This window comes from Triplophysa rosa, linkage group LG21 (assembly GCF_024868665.1).
Source record: "Triplophysa rosa linkage group LG21, Trosa_1v2, whole genome shotgun sequence".
Taxonomy (NCBI): Eukaryota; Metazoa; Chordata; class Actinopteri; order Cypriniformes; family Nemacheilidae; genus Triplophysa; species Triplophysa rosa.
The window spans coordinates 8,503,480-8,526,850 of record NC_079910.1 but is presented as its reverse complement, the minus strand read 5'-3'; the positions used below and the strand labels follow the sequence as shown (position 1 = coordinate 8,526,850).

Sequence of the window (23,371 nt, the reverse complement as noted above, 5' to 3'; positions counted from 1 at the left end):
ATTTGTTACAAGCACGCTGCTGTATGTCCTACCACATCTTAACTCATCGCTGCCATCATTGCAGTCCTGTTCGCCATCACAGACATAATCCCGTGAGATACACTGTCCGTTCTGGCAGGTGGCCTGATCCGCACGGCAGGGTCCCGGTCCAGGTGGGGGTCTGGTTCTCGGAGGTGTGGGAGGAGTAGGAGGTCTAGGACCAGCAACTTTTAAAACAAATATTATCAGCACTTAACATTGGTGGATATAGTAGTTTACGTAAACTGCAAAATGCAATTAGATCCAAAAAAGCAACGATGCAAAGTCACACAATTAAAGATGCAATGTCACTCACAACAGTTCACTTCATCACTCAAATCGTTGCAGTCGGGCCGGTTGTCACACACATATTCCAGGCGGACACAACCCCCATCCTGGCAGGTGAACTCATCAGGCAAACACTCTCTTGGCTTTACTGAATGGTAGAGATTGATGTATAAAACACTATGACCCACTGTAATTATTGCAATTTGGTAAACCAGGAAATAACACAATGTCTTCGTGAAACATATCAAATAAATCAATGCCATGCTGGACCTGAATGCAAATAAATCTGCTTTTTATATTCACTTTTGCCTTTTATTCTCGTGCAATAGGGTGGGATGAGCTGTTTAGAAGGTTTAGAAGGTATCTTTAACAAGGACCGACATTACTGTTTGATCTCAAGATAATTTAAGTTAAAGAAGCTAACTTTATGCAAAATGTTGTATCGTCTCTCAAAGATTTAGTTTAAAAGGTAAAAGTACACATGTAGCCTATCTGTATATTCATAACGATATTCATTCATACTGGATTTCCAACAAAAGAATCAGATCATAGTATTTGAGTCAAGCATTTTGGAAATCAGCATCACTTCAATCAATGACGTGCCATGCAAAACATCCTTACATGTGCAAACATGCATGAAAGTTTCACAATTTATCGAACCGCTACTGTACATATGCTGAGAACTCTTTGCGATATTCATGAATAAACAAGACTGGGCTGAATTCTAATGGCACTACAGTCTTCATGCAGCAGATCTGACTGAGAACAAACCTGGCACATCGATGGGCTCTGGGGGAGAGAGATTATCAGCTATGGACCAGACACATATATTATGTATACTTTGTTCTAATGAATGACTTGAATGGTCTAGGACCATTTCCAAACAGAAATGCAAGTGTAACATGGGGCTAAAACACAACAATAATTGTGACAAATGTCTGACAATATCACCAAGAAACTCTCAAAAGCACAAATAGCTGTGACTGACATACCTTCTCCAAGTCGTCTGAACTGAAATCCCACTACTGAGGTGTCATATGAGGCAATGGTGCCATCCTTAACCACAGAGTACAGAACACCTCTGATTTGAGTTTCATTAAAGTTGTTATCTGAGCCAACGTCCAGCTCCACAAACACATCTTTGCCAATATTCCTGCAACATATCGAGAAGCAGTTCATAACCAAGAGTCATTTGATCATGAGGAGTCTGGTGGGAAAAATAAATGACGTGAAAAAGGTTTCACTATTGAATGTGTGTGTGTCAGGGTGGTCTATCATGAAATGGACTAGCTGGCTGATGAATATTAATTAGTTGCTCAGCAAAGCATGGTACAAAGCAAGTTTATGCACTTGCTCACACTGCAAACAACTGTTGTGCAAAAGTGTGTGTGGGGGTAATGCAAATGGTTTATGTATTTAATACATAAAGTAAATGAAATATCCATTAACATTATTTCCTTTATTTTGGGGTTTTGAAATTGAAAAAAGTCTTTACTTAATGAGCACCACATTGACCGTCTGGATTCCTGGAATTGTGTTGTAGTCGGACTCAAGCTGTGGACAAAATAAACACCAAAGCAAATGAGTGTCTGCGCATCACATTCTAACTATACACCTGAACTCAAACCAGATCAAATGTACATACCGTATCAACAACTGCAGATGAAATCTCCAGGAAAGCAGGAGAAAAGATGTCATCTAGTTCAGGTCCATATCGGAAGGAGTTTGTGAAGTTCACCAGTGCCCGATAGTAGACTAGAAAACAAGGCAAGGAATAGCAGGATCCATGAATTTTAATGGGAATTTACTCAAGGCCAATCAACACTATACAGTATAACAGCAACATTTTTTCTGAGACATTTAACATTTAGACGCTTAAAATATACACAAATATATACACTTTTTTATTTTAGATGGATGACATTTACAGCAGAATAAGAAAATGACTAATCCACAGATGTATACAGGTATAGATAATCACCACAAAATCAAACATGTTCATAAACTTAACTGTTGGGTGGAGGCATTGCAAATGTATATTAAAGAGCTTGGTCAGAGTATACCGTACAGAGGTAAAATAATAAATCTGTCATCATTCATTACTTAGTAATGTATTACAAAACAAATTCAGGAAAGGTTTAGCAAATCTTTTGCTAAAGCTGCTGTCTTACGCCCTCAGTCTAATAAGCAACCACCTGATAAAGCAATCATTTTACTGCCCTGCCAGCAGCTCGCCTGGGTGGGTTTACTCAATTTCACTTCGTCAAACTGAGTCGGGAAAGGAAGTCAATATTTGTGCTCTTTTTTGCAGTTAGTTGCCACTTGCCATAGTTTGGCTGCAGATTCATTTAATATGAGGCTGTCAAATGGACTGCCCACTCCATAGGTCACAGAGCAAATACACACTTATACACAAACATCCTGAACAAACTCTATTGACCTTCTACTCTCTTTTTAAGAAGTATTCAAATTGACAAAACATCACTGAGATAAACGTGTGATATTGTTTTTCTCATCCCCTGGACACTTTCTGTCAAAGTCCCGTCAAATGTATCTGCTATGCATGCACAGTTTATTGGAAATAAGCATCTTTGTGCAGACAGGATTTGAGAAAGAAAGTGGGCCCAATACACAACTCGGCTCAACCTCCTCTAATTAAACAATACATTGATACACATTGCCCACCACTTTAATGGCACCTTCGAACCCTTCGCTGGGCTCCAGACTAACTTATTTTAACTAGGAGTACTGTAGCCCATGACTGAAAATTTTAGGAGTGCAAGCCAAAAATTTAGGGGCACACCTTAAATCACCCAGCAATGCAATTATTCACATTTTTCTCCAAAATAACTGTATCACTGATACCGACAAATAAGTTACTTGATGACAGGAGATTTGGTTCTGCTTATTTAAAAAGAGGCAGAGCCTACTGAGAAGCCTTGTTATTGATTGGTGCTAAATAGAGAGACTGTAATCTGAATTCATTTGAACCAAAAGAAACTGTGCTTGTCAAAAAGTATATATTTAATTGTTTACAGTGCAAAATGAAAGGCCTCATGTTATGTTCTTACGATGATATTATTGTGTATTAAGGATACTATTCCTCATGTTCACACAACACATGTAAATATAACGTAAAATAAAACTTAACAAGAGCATTCGCCTGTAGTTCTTTCTTGCTGTGAACGGATTTGAAAAGATCCAGCGCTGTCTCAAGAAATCCACAGAAAAATGACGTTTCCTCCGCAGTAAGTTTTGTTTTAAACGTCTCATACACCAAATCGTTCATCCTCTGGCTCAAGAAATGCGTAACAGCAAACAGTGACTCGTAGTAATGCATTCACGTTGTGTGTGTGTAAACTTGTCAATGACGACCTGGATTGTGCGTCCGCAGCAGCGGGAAACATCAGTGAAATCACTGAAATAACAACTAGAAGAAATTCCAAATTTGCAGGTCGCACATGCGCAAGTACTTGTAAAAATGCTCGCGCTGTCTTGAAAACTGGTCATAAAATGCGACCATTTAGTCACAGACTGGAGCCCTGCTTCGAACGAGAGCTCTCATTACCGCTGAAAGTAAACTTTGGTCTGAAAAAGATGAAACCGGTATGAATGTCAAAAGGTTTTGACAGAGTGCCTTTGTCCACAGTGTAACAGTCTGGCAATGGTAACATTACAGAAAATACAGACAGAGGCAAAGAAATCTGGAATCACCTCAAAGTAAAGAGAGCAGCGGCCCACCACTCCCTCGTTGGCTTTTACTAATAAGACTACATTTCAGAAAGCCACATTCTCACTCCGCAACAGAGCAATGGCCAACTCAGTCTTTTTGTTTAGGAAATCCCCCATCAAACACCACCAAGGGCACTGAAACCAAGTTCGAACAAGGGAAGAGACAGACCAATAATAGAAGGAAAAAATAGCATTTCAGATTCGTAATTTATAAACTCCTTTAGCTATTAAAAGGGGAACAGCAGAACTATGGCGGCTTTGTGAGCCGAACGCCGGTCGGAACACACAGGGCCTATGCAGGAGACAAAGAGCTGATTGAGCCATTTACGTTCACTCTCGGCCTTTCAAGCCAGATTCTTTCAACTCGACCTTCACTACCCTCCTCCTCCCAAGAAGCCTTCACGCTGAACCAAACACTTCAAGTAGTCTTCTCGTCTTGTTCTGTGCCTCTGTGGAATGCATTTGGACAGAGATTCACTGATTTCTACAACAGTCTACTGCCAGACGCTAATGATCCAAATGTCAAATGTGTATTAAAGAGACAAAAACTCATTCCATAGTGTCATGAAGCCAACTGGCAGGACCGTTTGTTGTTGTTTTGATACTGAACAGGATTTCACACTCGCAGCCGTGAGTATGGTAGCAATCCTAAAAATTGGTCATCTCCCAAAAACTGTGTCCTTTTTTGTCACATCCATAACGCATGTTTATTTGCCTTTTTTGAAATATTTTTTTTTCCATAGACTGACATTTTTCAACAAGGGTTTTGTAAAATATAAACAAGATGGTTCAATATATTCGTAACAAATACATTCTCTGAGCATTTTTATGTCACGTCCATAACGCAAAATATCACGTCCATAACGCTGGAATTGCCCAAATAAAATTGGCCCCCATTCTATTATATGGACACAAAACCACAGAGACATAAGCATATCATCTTTTGTGTTCTTCAAACAGAGTCATTCAGGATATGAACAACCTAATGGTGAATAAATGATGACAGAATTGTGTTTTGGGGGGGGTAAGAAATGATACATAATGAAAAACCAAACAATATATCCTTGTTTAAGCATACTTTACAAATTTTACAGAAGATTAAAAATGCGGCATTCATAACAGTATTTCAGAAGAAAACATGACTGCACTCCAGATGCTCAGAACCCACACGGGGCGCTATAGCACAAGAGAGGCGGGGGAAACTGGGAATTGAGGTCAAAAGGTCAAGGCATACAGGAAAATAATTGTTTTAAAAACACAAAGGAAAAAGAGAAGAGTTGAGCAACACATATGTCAAGGACATTGTGGGAACAACAGAAAAACAGAGGCAATGTAAAGTATATCTAATAGATTTTTTGTATTACAGAAAGAATAGGTGCAAACTAAAAAGCTTACATATGAACAGCTATCTGTAATTTTTTTGAGAAAGAAATCCACAGCTTGAAGAGTCACAGTCTAACTAATGCATGTTTTCTATTTCGAATGACAGATCCTGATTTGTGAGCATAAAGAGGCACATTCCTCTGGCACTGACAGTGAACCATTGAGCCTGAGGAGCTGCATTTGATCAACATCTGTCTTATAAGACAAGAATCACTGAAGAACTCCAGGCGGTGTTTAAAATGACAGCACGGTCCTGGTGATCTTATAAAGTCACATTTAACCCTTCTTTCCTCTAAAGAGAAACTCGTGGGAGGGGCACTTCCTGTTTCCTCCCGCAAATTGGAAGAAAAGAGGAAAATTGGTCTTGACGCATGTATTTTGGTTAACAGTTCTTGTTCTCAATAGGGAATTAATTACATAGTGCTGCAATACGTGATGCTGCAATGCAAGTCTCCATGACTACGTTAGATTCAGCCTTCCATATTCTGAACAACAAAAGTGAAATTTGTTACTCAAAAAATCATTTTATACATTTTCATTTCATTCAAAACTTGTATATGATTTTTTCTGAGAAATGTCTCAGTGTTTTTGTGTCCATACCAGGGAAGTTAATGAGGGTAATGGTGTTTGGTTATCAACGTTCATTAAAATATATTTTGTGTTAAGCAGATGAAAGAAAGTCATACAGGTTTGAAATGACACGAGGGCAAATAAATAATGAAATAACATTCGGGTGAACGTTCCCTTTACGTTAAAAAAGACAAAATTGTAATTTCAATGTTTCATATTATTTTGCAAGTTGAGAGACAAAAAAGGATTGTGAAACTAGTCTGATTAAATGCCCTTCAGAAGACTTAAAGGGGTCATATGACAAGGCTAAAACGAATATTTTCGTTTGTTTTAGATGTAATGCAATGTGTATACACGATTTAAGGTTCAAAAACGCTGTATTTTCCACATACCGTGCATGTTTGTATCTCCTCTTTGCCCCGCTCTGAAAAGCGAGGCGCGCTATGATTTGCCAGTTAACCAGTGAGTAGTGATTGGTCGAATACTGCAAGCGTGTGATGGAAATGTAACGCGTCTTACCATATTTGGAACATCAGGTTCCAAAGCAATTGTACTGACAGGTACGCCCACCTTACTTGCGTATACATTTGGGCGGTCTTAGTCAACTCATACCACGAACAGACGTGGATTTGTGGGGGTGTGGTTACACGAGGCGTTTCAGGCAGGTCTGGGTGAGCATTCGCTTTTAGATAGAATGCATCTCTTGTTCCGACACTTTAATTTTTGCAATTTTACGTGTCTAATACATGCATGGGCAACTTATAACACACAAAAGACACAGAAAAACATGTGTTCGTGCCATATGACCCCTTTAAGACAACAGCAATATTTTCAATGTTTATATTATGTTCACGCCACCCACATGACATTCACCCAGGAGACAAAACCTTGCATGAATGAAGTGATTGTAGATGGACAGAGCCCATGAAGAGCTGTTTGAGAGATAGTTTTTCTAATTGCAATGATTATGTATTGCTGTTCACGCCGGCCCACACTAAGTGCTGTTAATGAGCTATCCACAGATTCAAAGCCGGCCCGCATCAGAATCAAAGTGCAGAGTTGAAAGCAGTGACATTGTGGAAATGATCCTTTAATGTATTGAATCGCTACTGACAATATCCCACTACAAAGCCCTCACTGTGCTATCACAGATACAAAGTGGGTGCTCTTTATTCCTTTAAAGATAAAATGAGAGCCAACACACTCTCCCTCTGTCTCGCTCACTCACTAACCTCTTTTGATCACTTGAACAATGGATATTATTTATTTAGTTTAGCCACTTGAACCAAAACAGAGTTGCTTTTTAAAACCAGAAATTTGTATTGTTACTTCCATTAAGCACACTTTAATGACTATAATAAGTATAATAAAAATGCTAAGCTGTGATGAAACAGTGATGTTTCCATCAGAAGTCAAATGAGATCATTCAAATCACTTGAATTACTGTGTGTCAACCATGTTGAACCTTTGCATCTTTACAGATGTGTTGGTAATAGCCATTAAATCTGTTTACGTCAAACAGTCTGTTAAATCTATATGACTTTCCAATATGTTGAAGTTTCATATTGTAAGGACATTTGTGAGTCCAGTGAGAGAATAGAAGCACAGTTTCCAACGGAGGTGGATGGAGAAAGATTTTCCAAGGCAACGCTTATGTAACCTCCATAACAAAGAGTGTCAATATCTGAGGCTGAAACCTAAAATACATTTCCACAGTAAATGTTTTTATTAAACTTAAACTAAATGTTAACCATTTATTTTTTTCATATTATTTTAAACGGCATAGGTCTACAAATCATTAACGCAACAGAAAAATTGACAACTTTGTAAACAATACCAGAAGTCTAAACACTGGTTCGTATAAATGAAAGGGGTCAGGGCGGTTAAGCATCACTGATCGTATAACATTCTCTACATGTCTTCAATTCTTTGCTCTCTCTTTCTTACAGAATATATACGGTCACTAAGAATGCTGGACAACAACAGCACTGAAACAAAAATAACCGCAGCTGCCCCTCCATGTCTCCCAATCGGGCTGTACAACGATCACCTTCGCAGCCCTGACACAACGTTACATCAACATCACTTGGTTACATCAACACAAAACAAGCTGGGTGGCCTCTTCTGCTGAGCTCAAAGGCTTGTAAAACTTAACATTTCTTTATCATATGTATCCCAAAAGGAGCCAAGTGACCATGCTCTGGCAGTTGAGCAAAATGAAATTTTAGGGGCCATTCCTCAATTCCAAGAACACAAAAAACGGACTTGTGTTGTCGTGGAGAGCGGTCTTGCGAGGCAGCATCGGAAGAACGAACTTGGATGGACGCGCCGCAGTGACTTCTGGGGGTTCAAGCGCAAGGCTGCATTCGATGCATCCTTGATATCAAGCACACATCCGGGTACTTTCATGCGTTCTCTGTTCTTGTGTTCTTGGGTATTGGAATCAGACTTTGACTGTTAATGATGACGTAAAGCGAGAACACGAGGACACAAGATCGCTGAAGAACGCATATTGAGAAACAGCCAGGATTAGATTGAGCAGGATGCATTTGAGAATTATGACATCATCTTGGCTGAACACTTCTAATAAAATTCGTGGGTAAATGACTAGACAAACTGATGCTTTGGGCAAACACGAATGCCATGTGGAGGTGTTGAGATAATTCTCATGGCCAAACTGATCTCCCACCGACTGAAAGTATGCGTGCGTGTACGCTGTGGTAACCTTTGTTTTTGCAGTTTGAAGTGGCTGTGCGACCCTGTGCTCAGGGTCTCTGTGAGGGCTTGTGAATCTTCTAATGGCTTTTGAATCAAAGGAGCTTCTCCTACTTTATCTGCCTTAATCGGGCTAAAAATAAACAAACAGGCCAGGAGTACACACAGCACAGCTGAGATGAAAGAATCTTCTTATATTCTGAGGGGATTTGGGACTGATAAGGAAAGAATGCTGGGTATTATTACTCCAGGCTGCTTGGGAAATGCTCTGCCGAGATGATTCTATGTTCAATTTTGTCGTTCTAGTTACTGATCATTTATAAAATGTTTATCTTATTGAAACTTGCAGTATAATTTATAAAGGGACAGATGCTTAGGACAACCATTGGGTTAGACTTCCAAAGATAAGACCTCAAAAACGTTCCAGTTTATAAATCTCGATTTCTATGGTTTAAACCAACAACCACTGTCTAACCAACACAGATGTTTATCACAAATGAGTTAATGAAAACTTTTTTGTAAGAAACCATAATAAACAATCATTTTCCAGTAATAATTCAGAGTAAAGATCTCTTTAGGGTAGCATATCTAACTATTACAAGTACATACACCCCATATGTAAATGTATAGAACAAGGAAAAGCATCACAAAAACAGGATGTGGAGTCTAATGGGTGTTTGGTCATTACTCTCATCATTGACAGGGAAGGAAAGGTGTTCACACAGTTCTCTGGAAAAGACGAAGCACAGGTTGGACATCCACAAATACTTCACTGCAGGAAACTAACGTTCTTTCCCACATGCCATCAGGCATGGATCTATAAATGGCTTTAGCGCACAAACTTCCCCCCTTAGATGGGGGGGATTACCACTGACTGAGCCTCTGACTCATAATGTAAACCTCTCCAGACCCATAAATCATCAAAAGCACAGACTGAGGGAAACAGCTAAGCACAATTATCAGCTTGATATTTTGGTGATAAGAAGCTGATCTGAGATTTGGGGCAGAAGTTTTGGGTGACCCGTGTTTGAGACCCAGCTTGAGGTCCTTTCCCAATCTTATGCCCCTCTTCTCTTTCTCGTTACTACTTGTCAGTCTCTGCCGTCCCTTACGAAATAAAAACACATGGCAATATACTACTAGAAATAAAAGGCAATATATTAAATAATACATTTGGGAAGTTGATAGATAAACTGTACCAAAAATGTAGAAAACAAACGGTTAATAATATATACATTTTATATTACTTACATGTATAATATAAAATAGCACAAGAGACATTTATCTTCATTGTTAGGTTTTTTTTAAGTTAGGACACATGTAGGACACATTTTTGCACATTTACTCATTTATTGCAATCGAGTGCTTATATTTTTCAATATATGAGGTGTCATATAAATATTCATATAAATATTCATACATATATAAAATGATTTAATATATTGAAAGTAAATATACCGGAAAATATACTATATTTGCATTAAGAGGTACTAATATATGAAAAGGTGACAAAAAATGTATATACTGTTATATACTGTATACAATAGGCTTCAGCCCTTAAATGCCTGACTTATGAGTCTGCCAATTCCACTGTTGGCAAACTGCTTGTATAAATAGAGACATTCTGACTTCAAACTATCCGCATGTGGCATGCTGAACCTCAAAGATAACCACTGGGTCATCTGATGTCCCATGTGCTCCTTTTCCAGCTCAGTGGGATAACTAAAGCTTAACTTGGGCTCAAACATCATCAAACTATGTAATTGTTTTGAGAAATTAAAACCAGGAGGTAGTCACATGGGTTATCAGGAGTGCATAATACTATACCACAGAAGTTTCACTGAGGTGATTCACATTACCAAAGATACACACACCTTCCATCTGGTATAGCAGTTGAGCTCTAACAGTTGGAATTGTCTTCTTCTGGCACTCCATCTTTTGAAAACCGTGAAGCCACAGCAGAACCGTCTCTTTCTAAATTAGGGCTCAACATATTTGTGTGGAGGTGTCCATGCGGTGCTATTTTGAGAATCCAGCTCAGGTGTCAGACCGCCGAGCTCTTACCAAAACAATCATTCCAACATGATGTCATGCAATACAATGACGGACTCCAAAAGGGCAGGCTGAGAAGCAAAAGTCATTCCGAAGAATATTTCCAAAGATAGAAATTTGCAGCAGTCTCAATGCTAGGGGATTTTCAGAATTACACCAAAATATGTGTGATATAGCTAGGACAGGGCAGGGAAGTTTGAAGGTATATGTATACTTCTGAGACGGATAAAAATGTCAACAGATTTGTCTTTTGTGTTGTTTTTCCTCAAAGTGGGCGTGGCTAACTCATGTTAAACAGAGTGAGATACTGCAAGAGACCATGAAACATGGGAAAAGATAAACACACAGATCAAGGGGACTCAGCTTACTGTTAGAAAAGGTGCTACATTTTGGGTGTGGACATGTTTTGAGATTCTCTTTCTGACTAGCATTCTAAGACTTTTGAATCCAACTGTATACAGTGTGGCATACTATAAAACTATGCAAAACATATGGAACCAAATTAAAAACAGAAGTACTATTTTGGTGCTGTGATGCGCATGCTCCAGATATGCAGAACTGCAGATGATTAAACTATTCCCTGTTTTAAAGCAAAATCTGCAGAACTGCATCATCTTGTCAATATCTACAGTCTTTGCCACTATCAAGTAATACTTCCTCTCAATAAAATAGATAGACAGAGACTATTCTCTCACTTGTTATCCCCGAATCCACTGTGATTGGTTCTGGAGTGCTTCCATCCTCATCCCCACTGTTTATATCTGAAGAAGAATGTTTGTTTGTTTATCGTCACCTCTTATCTCAATCTTATGAAATCTTAAGGAAACTCAGCATGCAGAGTTCAGACAGGCTCACCTCCCGAGGCTTCGTAGTACTCTTCATCATCCACGTACCCTCCCGGCCGCTTGTCTTCCTCCTCTAAATCCTCTGGAAAGGGCACTTCATCCCACACTTTGGAGCTGTGAGCCACCTGCAATCAAAACACATCAAACCACAATTTATGGGATTGTAATCAGCATCTCCAAACAAAAGGGAGGGCAGAAACAAAAGAGAAACGCCTCAGGCTCCAATGAAGGAAGGAGAGATAAATATCATGCCTTTGTGCTGTGTTTGCACAGAAATATCTGAAGAATCATAGAGTTCACAAAAAACAACCCCTGGTCAGAATTCCTGAACAATCGGCGAGTATGTGTTTGTATGTGGGGTGTTGGTAGTTTTACTAGTTTAGCATGGTAAATTTCTAACACAAGAATGTTAGATGTACAAAAATCTGTGACGAAACACCCTTTTCCCTCATGCCTCAGGTAACAGTCTAACCTATTGTTTAACATATGTCTGGTAGTCAGGAAATACTTTATCATGGCAAGAATATGTCACATCCCTGAGGGGTAATGAAATCACAGCCTTGACTTCAGTCTTTGATAGAGCATGGTTTAAACTACAGGAGTTGCTTAGGTAATGTAAATATTAGTCCTCGTACTATAAACTTAAGCATGGTCGGGTACAAATAAATGCATCTGAATTCCAGATGTTTTAGCACAGATGGAGAGGGACACAAACTTTGTTTTGCAGAATTTATGCCACTAGTCAAGTATTTCCCAATAATTGGACGAGTGAAGTTACTAATAACACCTTTTTTAATCTACAAAACTTTTCATCATTTTTAACTGAGAAAGTTTTTCATTATTACCATAAATATTGGTAGATCATTTGGAAGAGCATTGCATTGTTTTTAAGGTCATGAATTTGATCCAGGAAGACACTTTTTCTTGTGTTATCAATTCAAATACATAATTTTAAATTACGTAACCTTGCTATTTTGTGGTAATCAAACAAAGAGCCTTAGTCTTTTCATAAAATTATCCCTTTTTCTCAAAAATCATCCCTTTTTATCCCTTTTTCTCTTTGTGTTTGGCAAGATGCCACAGTTGGCATTTTCTATCTTCATAGTCCGCCAGTTCCCATTTCCCTACATCTCCATCATGGCCGCTGCCCCTATTTAACTGGCGCTCTCATATAAATAACTTGATCTCCCTCCCAAATCCTTTCTCCCCTGACATAACACTCTAAAACAACAATCCAGGGAATTTTTCAAAAGGAAAGCGCTGACTGGCAAAATTCTTTCAGGCGGAGCTGCTCAGCGAACCTTTGGTCCGACCGTCGGCTACTTCCCCCGGTCCCTCGAGTCCTCCCAGAACACATACTCTGTCATTATTGTCATCCATAAATGTACCATCTTTCACTGAGAAGACTCAGCGAAAGTGCATGTGTCACTTTTTTACTTTCACCAGATGAGACAGAGGTGGATGAAAAAGGAAAAGTGACAAAAGTGAAATATCTATATCCGTCACTGGGTAGGACAACTGGATCTTTATGTAATGCATAACTCAACGTGCTCAAACTCTCAGGTCATTCTCCACCTTTGTAGAAACGATAGCACAGACAAACACAACGTTACACTGTCAAAAGAATCCACTGTTTACTTTTCAGTCATACTCTCCAACTGTTTGTTCTGCAAAAACTGCAAAGAAGTTCAGACAAAGAGCAACATCACAGTTCTGCAAGTGACCTGCTGGAAAACCTCAAGACCGCTCTACGGTTTGCCCAGCTGTTGTTTACAAGATGAGAAATCGCTGTTACAGTGGCCATAGACAATTGATGAGCACGGAAAGCAGATAAAAGAGGAATGAGACGATCTCTGTAAGTTTCCTCGGCTAATGAGTGACTCACACTCAGCCTCCGAAGAGCTATAATGATGTCTAGAAAGGACAGATGTGCACTGCTGCTCCCACACACACCCCTCTGTGGCATTTCCAACCTCCGTTCAAACCCACGGCCAATATCCAAGATCTTGCGAGTGCAGCGTGAGAAAAGGATTTTAGTGTTTGTGTTTCCTACATATTGGAGTGCAGCTGTGAAACGGAAATTAGAGTAATGTCATGACTCCAAACTACGGCATCAATTTGCAATCAATCTTTTTAATATTTCCCTTTTAAAGTGCTGTTTTGAGCATTTTGAGGGCAGTGCAAAGGTAGTGGGTTCGACCCCGAGAGTACACATACATGTATATCTTGAATGCACTGAAAGTTGCTTTGGATAAAAGCGTGTGCCAAATGAATAATAAATGTGATGTAAAGTTTTCCAAAATTCATAATCCTCGTAACAGCATTTTTAAATTCACACCTCAAGATCAAAAAAGGTGTAAAGCCAATAGGTTCAATTCATTTCTATGAATCAGTTTGTTGTCCTGAAATCTAATTTGTTTGTGTCTGCCTCATTGTAAACCCACAACCTCAGTGTTAAATCAAGAATTTGACAAACAGGAAACAAGTCCTGAAATGCACCGATTGTAAAACGGTATAAAATGTTTCAATATGGCAATAAATACCAGCGCATAAAAAACCTGGACTGGCCGCACTGTATTACGTAATGCTCCAGTTAATGTGGACGATGGGTTTTATAAACACACAGATGGAATGTAAACGGTAGAGCGCTAAGTGGGTGATAGCTTGAGATATGCACTTTATACCCTGAACTCCAAAGCACAGCCAGTCACCGAAACACTGAAGGGCAAACATCCTGACCTTCATATAAAAGAAACAAACTGTAAATGTGGTCAAAAGGGCTTCCATTAGCCTTTGACTATCACGTGATGCACTTTCTTCTGTGATATAGGGCGCTTGTCACACCCTTGAGGAGAGCTGAAAGCCATAGGTGAATTAAAAAGAGTTGACAGGTGCTCCATAGCTAGCGGCCTGTAAAGGAAGCATAGGCTCATTTTTAAGCTGCCATCTGAGATACCTTGTTTTAGCTCAATTCTAAGGCAGCACTGCATGTTGCTTTCACAGATAAGGCAATCCCAGAATGCACTGTGACAGGCTTAGTGAAAAAATGATTTTGTGGAGTAAGTATTCCAAAATAAATGTTTGTGCTTGTATAATACAAATTATATAATATATTTATGCATACACATACATTCTATAGATATACCAAATATTTATATATAAATATACAATAGGCTATTTACATTTATATTTAAATACAATTTACATTATGTATAAATATAAATATATATTTCTCATATATCTTTAATATACACATGTATGTTAGTGTATTTATTTATACATATACTGTAAATATACACACAAACACATATATACACACATACTGTATATACATTTATTTCGGAATTAGTCACGATTAATCAATTTGACAATTTGAGTGGTAGCGTGCACACAATTCCTTGTACTTAACAACTTGTCAAAGTATGTTCTGTGCATCCCGGCCACGAATTTGGAGGAGAGACGTGAACTGAAATGGCTGTCAGTCAGAATTGCTTGCATGGATGTTTTTTTTCTTTAAATCATTTTGCAATGTAGCCAATAATAATCCAACAGTTTTCGTTTATTCATCTTGTTAGCTTATAATGTTGAATCACACTTTTTAATTAAGTGTTTTGTTGTACAGAGTACAGTACATTCTTTCAGCAGTCAGTTCAAGAAGTTTATTCAAGAAGTGAGAGGGCTCATTTTTTTTGTTTTAATTTAGCCTACTTGTTTTGCTCAATTTTATTTGAAGTTATATTGAATTATATTGAAAAGCAAGACAAAATATAAAAAGCATTTTCACCATTCAGTTTATGCAATAGTGAAAAAATTGGCTAAATAAATAGAAGAAATACGAAAAGCCATGTTCGGTGTTCGGCCAAGCGTTTCATTTTGATTCGGCTTCGGCCAAGAATTGTCATTTCGGTGCATCCCTAACTAAATATAGGTTTTGAAACAGAACAAGCGTGAATAGAGAGAAAGTTGCTGTGTTCACCTTTTCCATATGTATTACACATAGCTGGCCACAGAAACCTAAACCCAACAACCTGACAACCAAGGGATAAAGCAACTTTTGTGTGTGTACGTGTACTGTAAGTTAAAACAATAAACATACAGGTGCTGAAAGAACAGGGATTTTAACCCCTCACACCAGGATGCCGTATCCTGATAAGATGACACTTCTAACACTAAACTTCAGTTTGAGCCGCTTTTTTGGACAAATAATGTGTCGAAAGATCCTTCAGTTTAACAAACCACTACAGGTTTGACATATTGAACACCAGCCTCTCTCAACAACACACGCACTTAATGAGCTCACTGGATGAGCACATTCCTCAACAAGTTGTTACGGTCTTCTACATGGGTCGGAAGGGGGTGGACAAAGGCCTACAGCATACTTCTGGCAACAAGAACTCTCCCCCCAGGTCATTTATGCGTTCCCACATACAGTGGAGCCGTGGCATGCATTTGGGAACGAGTAAGGGCTCCCACAGGCATTCAGATTTGTACTGGCAAGATTGGACATACGTGCTTTCAAAATGTGTCCATCACAGCTGTTTCCCGAGCTGAAATCTAAGCTGTGAGCGGGATGTTATGCCACTGTTTAGACATTTCTGCTTTCTCTCCTATTCCTCTCTTCCACTTTCTCCACGCTTGTGGAATGAACAGCCCTTCCTGAGAAGTGCTCTCCTGTTCCACTTCCACCGGAGCAGTCAGCCAGCTCAACCTCTTGCCAATCTTCACACACAGCGGGCTTGTTTCTCAGTGCTAGGCTGTCAGAATGAGCACGCAATGACATTTTCGTAACCTCATAAGCCTTGGCTACTTGCTGCTAACTGTCGCTTTTGCATCATTTCGGTAATTCCCAACTTGTCCCGACCTTTACCGCAAGTCCTAGCTTCCACAGAGAGTCAGTTGACAAACAGTTAACTCAAGTTCTCAAGACTAACTCCCTGCAAGTGGACACGTGTGCTACAGGGTTCATCCTAACATTTACAGTAGGAAAGAAGTGTAGCATTAAAAAATACACACTACTGCAGTCACCATCTGGCGGTCTGACTCATAACGCTAGAATCCTGTGGGTAAAGGTTTTTGTGGTCACCAATTTAAGTGAGGTTTCCTCATCACTTCTGTTAGCACGGTCTGACTCAGTTAGTGATACAAACCTTCTAAGTCAAACAGGGTTATGGGAAAAGTAATTCAAGAGGGAGTTTGTGAATGTTGTCAAGGTGCATCTGTACCTAATTTCCCAAGCAAACCACCCTGGAAAGTGCCATGCAAGATGAACCCGATAAAACAACATTTCATTCACTATTACGGAAAGTCTGAATCTTTGAATGACGGAAAAAGGAGTTTTTGGGAGTTGCCCAGTCATACGTTTTCTGACACATAATTGTGCCTATTTTTACAAAATGACAAGTGCTGTATTTTAGGCGCCAAGCTGATGCGTTCTGGCATGGCGACACACGGGTCAGACAGCGTCAGGTGCTCCAGTCGTGAAACGGGAGCCTGGATATGGCACCACACTTCAAACTAGGTCTAAAACCAGAAGACAGACTGTATCCAAAACTAATAATGGCAACATCAGAGAAGGTGCCTGGGCTTGACAGCATGACTCATGACAACATGACGTTATATGACCAAAAGGCGTGGGCACAGTCTATTAAATATGAATGATCCGACTTATCAGAGACGGTCTGATTGTGTCCACTAAACTCCGGTTTTAATCAAATGGACTGAGACCATCTTAATAGTCTGCGTGTATGGGTGGGCCAAATGTGTGAGTGCATTTCAGCAGTAGCAGCTTTCTCCACTTGTGAGGGTCCAGATGGCACCTAAAGGAGAACTCTCCCCTCAATTATCACCCCGGTAGGGGAGCGAGAGAATCTCTACTCTTCCAGACCACCTACTGTATATGTATGAAGCCCCGTGGTTTCAATATTGCTTCAGACCCCACTGTCACCACACACCAATTTACACATTCAAAATGATCCTGAGGAGTTACAGTCGCTCCACTGATTCAGTCTGGTATGCAGTTTTGACAGGTGAAGTTAAGTGTGCTTATGGACCTTTACAGTTATACGACATAGAATACGGCCAGCGGTCATAAAACATGGGTCAGGTCTGAAAACCCTTAGAGTAGTCTGTATTTCACAAGGGTTCAGTAAAAACCACTTTAGGTATAGTTACAGGTTAGTTCAGTAACCTACAAAACAGGCTATGTACTATTCACAAAATGTTTCTTAAAGGGATAGTCTCCCATAATGAATATTATTTCTTCATATACTCACCCTTATGTCATTTACAACCTTTTTGACTGACTTTCTTCAGCAGAACCCAAAAGAAGAAATTCTGAAGAATGTTGGTAGCCAAACAACATTTGGCCCCCATTGACTTGCATTGTATGGACAAAACCACAAAGACATATCTCAAAATATTGTCTTTTGTGTTTCACAGAAGAAAGAGTCAAATACAGGTTTTGAACGACATATGTAAGGATGAATAAATGATGATAGATTTATGATGAAATTATCCCATAAACTAAGCGCTTTCTGTGCTTAAATAGCTTTGTACCATAAGTATTTAATTTAAAAGGCTAGTCAGGTGCTAAAACAACACAGACCGCACATGCAAATAAACAATACTATCGTCTTTGTTCTTAAAAAAAACCTAAATAAGGAGATATTTTGATCGGTAGAATTTTCTATATCTATATACTATATAGGCAAGGCAAGTTTATTTATATAGCACATTTCAGACACAAGGGCAATTCAAAGCGCTTTACATAAAATGATTGACAAAGAGAAATAGGACGTATCTTTAAAATGCACATTTTAAAGAAACAACAAAACAGCAATAAAATTGATTAAAAATGTGAGTGTATATATAAAAAGAATAAGAACAGAAGAAAAAGAAATTAGAAATAGAAGTGCAGTTGATGTAAACCAGCACAATGCTCAGGTTGTAAATGCACAGCTAAACAAGTGTGTTTTTAATCTGGATTTAACAGTAGCTACTGTTGGTGAACATCTGATGTCTTCTGGAAGCAGATTCCAGCTACGGGTGGCGAAATGGCTAAAAGCTGACTCGCCTTGTTTGGAGTGAACCCTAACTGACTTGAGAAGTCCTAATGATCTGAGAAGTCTGTTTGGTTTATATTCAATAAGCATATCTGAAATGTATTTAGGTCCTAGACCATGGAGTGATTTATAGACAATTAATAATACTTTGAAGTTGATTCTAAAAGTAACTGGTAACCAGTGTAAGGACCTGAGGATTGGAGTGATATGCTCAGATTTTTTGGTTCAGGTCATAATCTTGGCAGCAGCGTTCTGTATGAGCTGCAGCTGTCTGGTGGTGTTTTGGGAAGACCTGTAAGGACTCCATTACACTAATCCACCCTGCTGGTGATGAAAGCATGAACCAGTTTCTCTAAATCTTGGTTTAAGACAGAACATCTGATTCTGGCTATGTTTCTGAGATGGTAGTACGCTGATTTGCTTATTGCTGTGACGTGACTGCTGAAACTAAGGTCAGACTCTAAAATGACACCAAGATTTTTTACCTTACTTTGTGTCTTAAGACCTCTTAAATCAAGGTATGTGTTTACCTTGTTAGTTTCATCCTTGTTACCAAATACAATGACTTCAGTTTTGTCTTTATTTAAATGAAGGAAGTTTTGACACATCCAGCTGTTAATTTCATCAATGCACTGGCAAAGAGAGTCAATAGGCCTGTGGTCATTGGATGAGAGGGCTAGGAAGATCAGAGTGTCATATGCATAGATGTGGTAGGCAATTTGGTACTTTTTCATTATGTGGCCAAGTGGGAGCATATACAAATTGAAGAGGAGCGGAGCAAGAATTGAGCCCTGTGGAACACCATAAGTCATGGGTGTCCAGTCAGATTTATGGTTGCCTATGTTCACATAGTAACCTCTACCTTTAAGGTATGACCCGAACCATTTACGTACCAACCCAGAAAGCCCTACCCAGTTTTCCAGCCTATGTAGGAGTATGGTGTGATCTACCGTGTTAAAGGCAGCACTGAGATCTAGTAATACCAGAACTGATATTTTGCCAGAATCAGAATTCAATCGAATATCATTTATTATCTTTATGAGCACTGTCTCTGTGCTGTGATGCTGACAGAAACCAGACTGATAATATTCCAGGTAGCCATTTGAGTTTAAGAATTTGGTCAGCTGATTGAAGACAACCTTTTCACTGATCTTGCCTATAAAAGGAAGATTTGATATTGGTCTGTAGTTAGACAGTACGGTTTTGTCTAGATTGCTCTTTTTAGTAGAGGTATGACAACTGCATATAGCACAAAAACGTATTCAAAGTCCTTTACTTAGAAATGCTTAAACGTTAGAATAAAACAAGTTTGGGAGAAAAGTTAGGGATCTAACTTCCATGGCCTCTTCACCACTGACTCCAAATAAACAAAAACATGGCAGAGCAATTTAAGATCCTAAAAATACAGCAGTGTTTCCGGTAACAGGAGCTTTATGGTAACCTGCACTTTGGAGACCTGGAGCAGCTCTAGATCCCCCAGACGACAGCTGAGCAGAAAGCCGCTGAGAGCGGTGGCAGCGTGCAGGGAAGGGCTGTTTATTTATAACAGGTCGGGCCTCTGATCCGCAGCTAGCTGTCATTTTTAAAAAATTCCTTTTCTTGCCTGGGTGACAGTCTTCGCTTTCTAAAAGAACCTTGACCTCAAGTGCGTGAACACTGAAGAGTGACACCACAAGAAAACTGGCAAAGGATAGATGTAATCAAACAGAATAATGTTCTTCACACCACTGGATGAACCTGCTTTTTTGGCACGTCCACTGGTGTGAAGAAGATTGAGATGAGAGTCAAAAGAGAGGCAGACATGAACAATCCCAACAAAGCACAAGATTCAAATAAAGTGTCCTGAACATGCCCCTTATCAGCCATTGGCTGTATAAACAGATAGTCCCACCTCAAACACATTGTAACACCATGTTGTAACTGAGTGCATTTTAAACACTAAACAATAAAGTAAACAACAAAATTACATTCATACTTCAGGTATGAACAATAAAACCATGTTAAGCAACTATGGTAATACGAAAGAAGTTGTGTCAGATATTTGTTTACTCTACCAAAGCTCTGGTTTCCCACAACTCCAGCAGTGAACTCAACTTCCTCTGCTCTCATCACGGTTGGAGCTAATCTGGCACCACCTGTTGTCTTGGCTTTAGACCCACTGTGATATGACGTGTCGGGTCAAAGCCAATTTAATAAAATCTTTATTAAATGCCTCTTTATTAAATGCAGCATGTAGTCGTTTAAAGGATGCCGACAGGCAATGTAATCACTTTGTACATTTACTTTAAAGATTCCTTGAACGAATAAGATATTTTTGTGTGAACACAATGGGGAAAATGATGGGAATTAAAGTTTTTGCTTAGAGACTGAAAATAACACATTTTTCGAAAAATTCCCAGGATACCGTGCCAGTGGAGGAAGATAGGTTGGATAACTGCTTACAGTTTCTTCTCAAGGTCATGAGTCATGTTCTATTCAAGACAGCTAGTCATAATTAACTCGGATTTGTGAGGGATTGAAATGGTCAACTATGACAACAGCTCGGGCATGTCATAAGATCAAATGTACTATAGAGAATGTAATCTAGACACCTGCTACAAGACTCTGTGTATAAGCTTATTACAACGGGGTCTATGGTGAATTAATAAACAGTATGAGACTTGCTGCTGCTTTTCTTCTGATCCAACACATTTTCTACAAATATTTGAAGGAAGCAAGTGTACCTGCTGTCATCTTATAATAATGCTATCTTAAATACTGTTAATGCTCTATAATCACAGATGCTCAGTTGTTTCTTAAGCTGAAATAGAATATATCTTTAATGTATCTTTAATGCACTTTAAGTCACTTCAGATGAAAGCATTGGACATATGCATAACTGTAACGTAATGTAATGAAATACAAAAAGAAAATGAAATTTGTTTCCTGCCCTGTAAACTGTCTTTACGTGAAAAAGATTTGTCTGAATTGACTGTTATATTGACCCAGTTTTGTTCCTTTTCGAATGAGCTATTTTTAAAACACAAAAGCACTTCTTAAAAGTGTGTGTTGAGCTGATACCATCACAGGGTGTGAACTTTGAAATACACCGCCCTGAGATAAAGAAATGAGCTGTAATTACAACAAGCCTGATCAAATGTACCCTAGATGTGGTCTAATGTCTCTCGTATGACTTGCGCTGTGTTTTAAAAGGATGTTCAAAAGAATCACAGAGGAAGTTCATCATTTGATCAAAGGGGAATTTTTCTGGATCTCACAGCAAGCTACTTGCAAGCTTCAAAGACCTGCTTAGGCCCCCACTTGGAATATAAACCCTGGTGAGGTGGCTTGATCGAGTATGAATGAAACACGCTCCAGCAGGTAACACCCAGACCACAGCTGAGCTGACCCTGTTTGCACTCAGGCAGAAGAATGTGTAAGTCGGTGGATAGAGGTGAAATATCTCTGGGTGATAAAAATACCCAAATATCCCTCTTTAGCCTGTTAATATGTTTATGCTATAAACACAACTTGAAAGTCATCTGTTACTACGTGATTAAATTGTGAGAGTTCCCCGTGCCACCGAAATGATGCTCAAGACGGTTGGAAAATATTAATAACATCTGTACAATATTGCTGGTGTTAGGTTGGTATTAATTCAATTTAAAAGTTTAATATTTATTTTATTATTTTTAAACCTCACATTTCCTTACATGCATTTTGTCACCATGCCCTCTAACCCGGAAATTTCAGTGAAACTGTGAAAGTTTACTTTAGACACTGAAGATAACAATAGCCACAGGGCAACATTCTTTCTGAGCGTAAATTCCAAAGTGAAATACCTTTTACCCTGTTCTCATCTTTACTGACAAGCACTCCTTTTCTTAGCGGTCACAATGTATGTTTTACATGCAAACCAACCATTCTGCATTCATGTTTTGTTACAATAAAGCAGGGGACAAAATACCTCAGGAGACCTTACTAGCAAAGGCAAGACAACATCACTGTTCAATGTTACATATTAAAAGAGACAGAAAACTAGTCAATAAAATGATGTAGTCATCAATTTTGTTCATGTGGCTCTCTGTGTGATATTTTATACTAGGGCAGTTGAATATAATCATTTTTACGATGCATCACGATGTTGATGCGAACAATTTCTGCATCAATGCATAAAACAAATAATTGATTAATAAAAATGCATATGTCATGTAAATATCATATGTGCAAACGGATACTGTTTTTATTTTATAATAAAGTATTATTATGTTTTATTGTCTTAATTGAAAACATTGCTTTTAACATGAACCATATACATATTCAGACTGTAACTTCAGCATCAGCGCGAGCATCACTTGTGTGTATCTCGCCGATGAGTTGAGTGTGCGCTGCAAGTAAATATGCATATTTTCATATATTTCTGAACTTTGACCGCTGTTGAAAGTTGTAAAGCACTTGATCGACACGTGAAAGATGCCACATTGCGCTTCTAGCGATCTACTCGCATTACCACAGAAGTGCGTGCCGCTGGAGCATAGTTTTAACGCGAGCTTTGAAAGGAAAGACGAAACAGGCGCAACAGAATAAAACACAAAAGATATTTCGTTATATGAGTGAAGGCTTGCTGTTCAGGTGGGACTCATGACTGCATCTGTAGTCAAAGCCTCTTTTGTGAGACCTTGTGCTCAGACCCTTCGTTTCCTCACTTCCTGACAGACATCGTTGCTC

The 23,371-nt window shown here is 39.0% G+C and overlaps 1 protein-coding gene across 13 annotated transcripts in view; it reads right to left on the bottom strand.

The window, feature by feature from the left end:
• hspg2 (heparan sulfate proteoglycan 2) overlaps positions 1-23,371 on the bottom strand; it is a 92,984-nt gene that overhangs the window by 54,144 nt on the left and 15,469 nt on the right. For 12 of the 13 annotated variants that reach the window (XM_057319235.1, XM_057319238.1, XM_057319239.1 and 9 more), the window contains exons 2-8: positions 11,614-11,728; positions 11,454-11,519; positions 1,952-2,061; positions 1,802-1,860; positions 1,299-1,459; positions 335-454; positions 33-206 (exon numbers count right to left, since the gene is read on the bottom strand). In XM_057319235.1, coding sequence (XP_057175218.1) covers positions 33-206; positions 335-454; positions 1,299-1,459; positions 1,802-1,860; positions 1,952-2,061; positions 11,454-11,519; positions 11,614-11,728 — 805 coding nt within the window. Of the gene's footprint in view, positions 1-32; positions 207-334; positions 455-1,077; positions 1,096-1,298; positions 1,460-1,801; positions 1,861-1,951; positions 2,062-11,453; positions 11,520-11,613; positions 11,729-23,371 lie in introns of all 13 variants that reach the window. The other variant, XM_057319244.1, reaches the window with a different exon arrangement.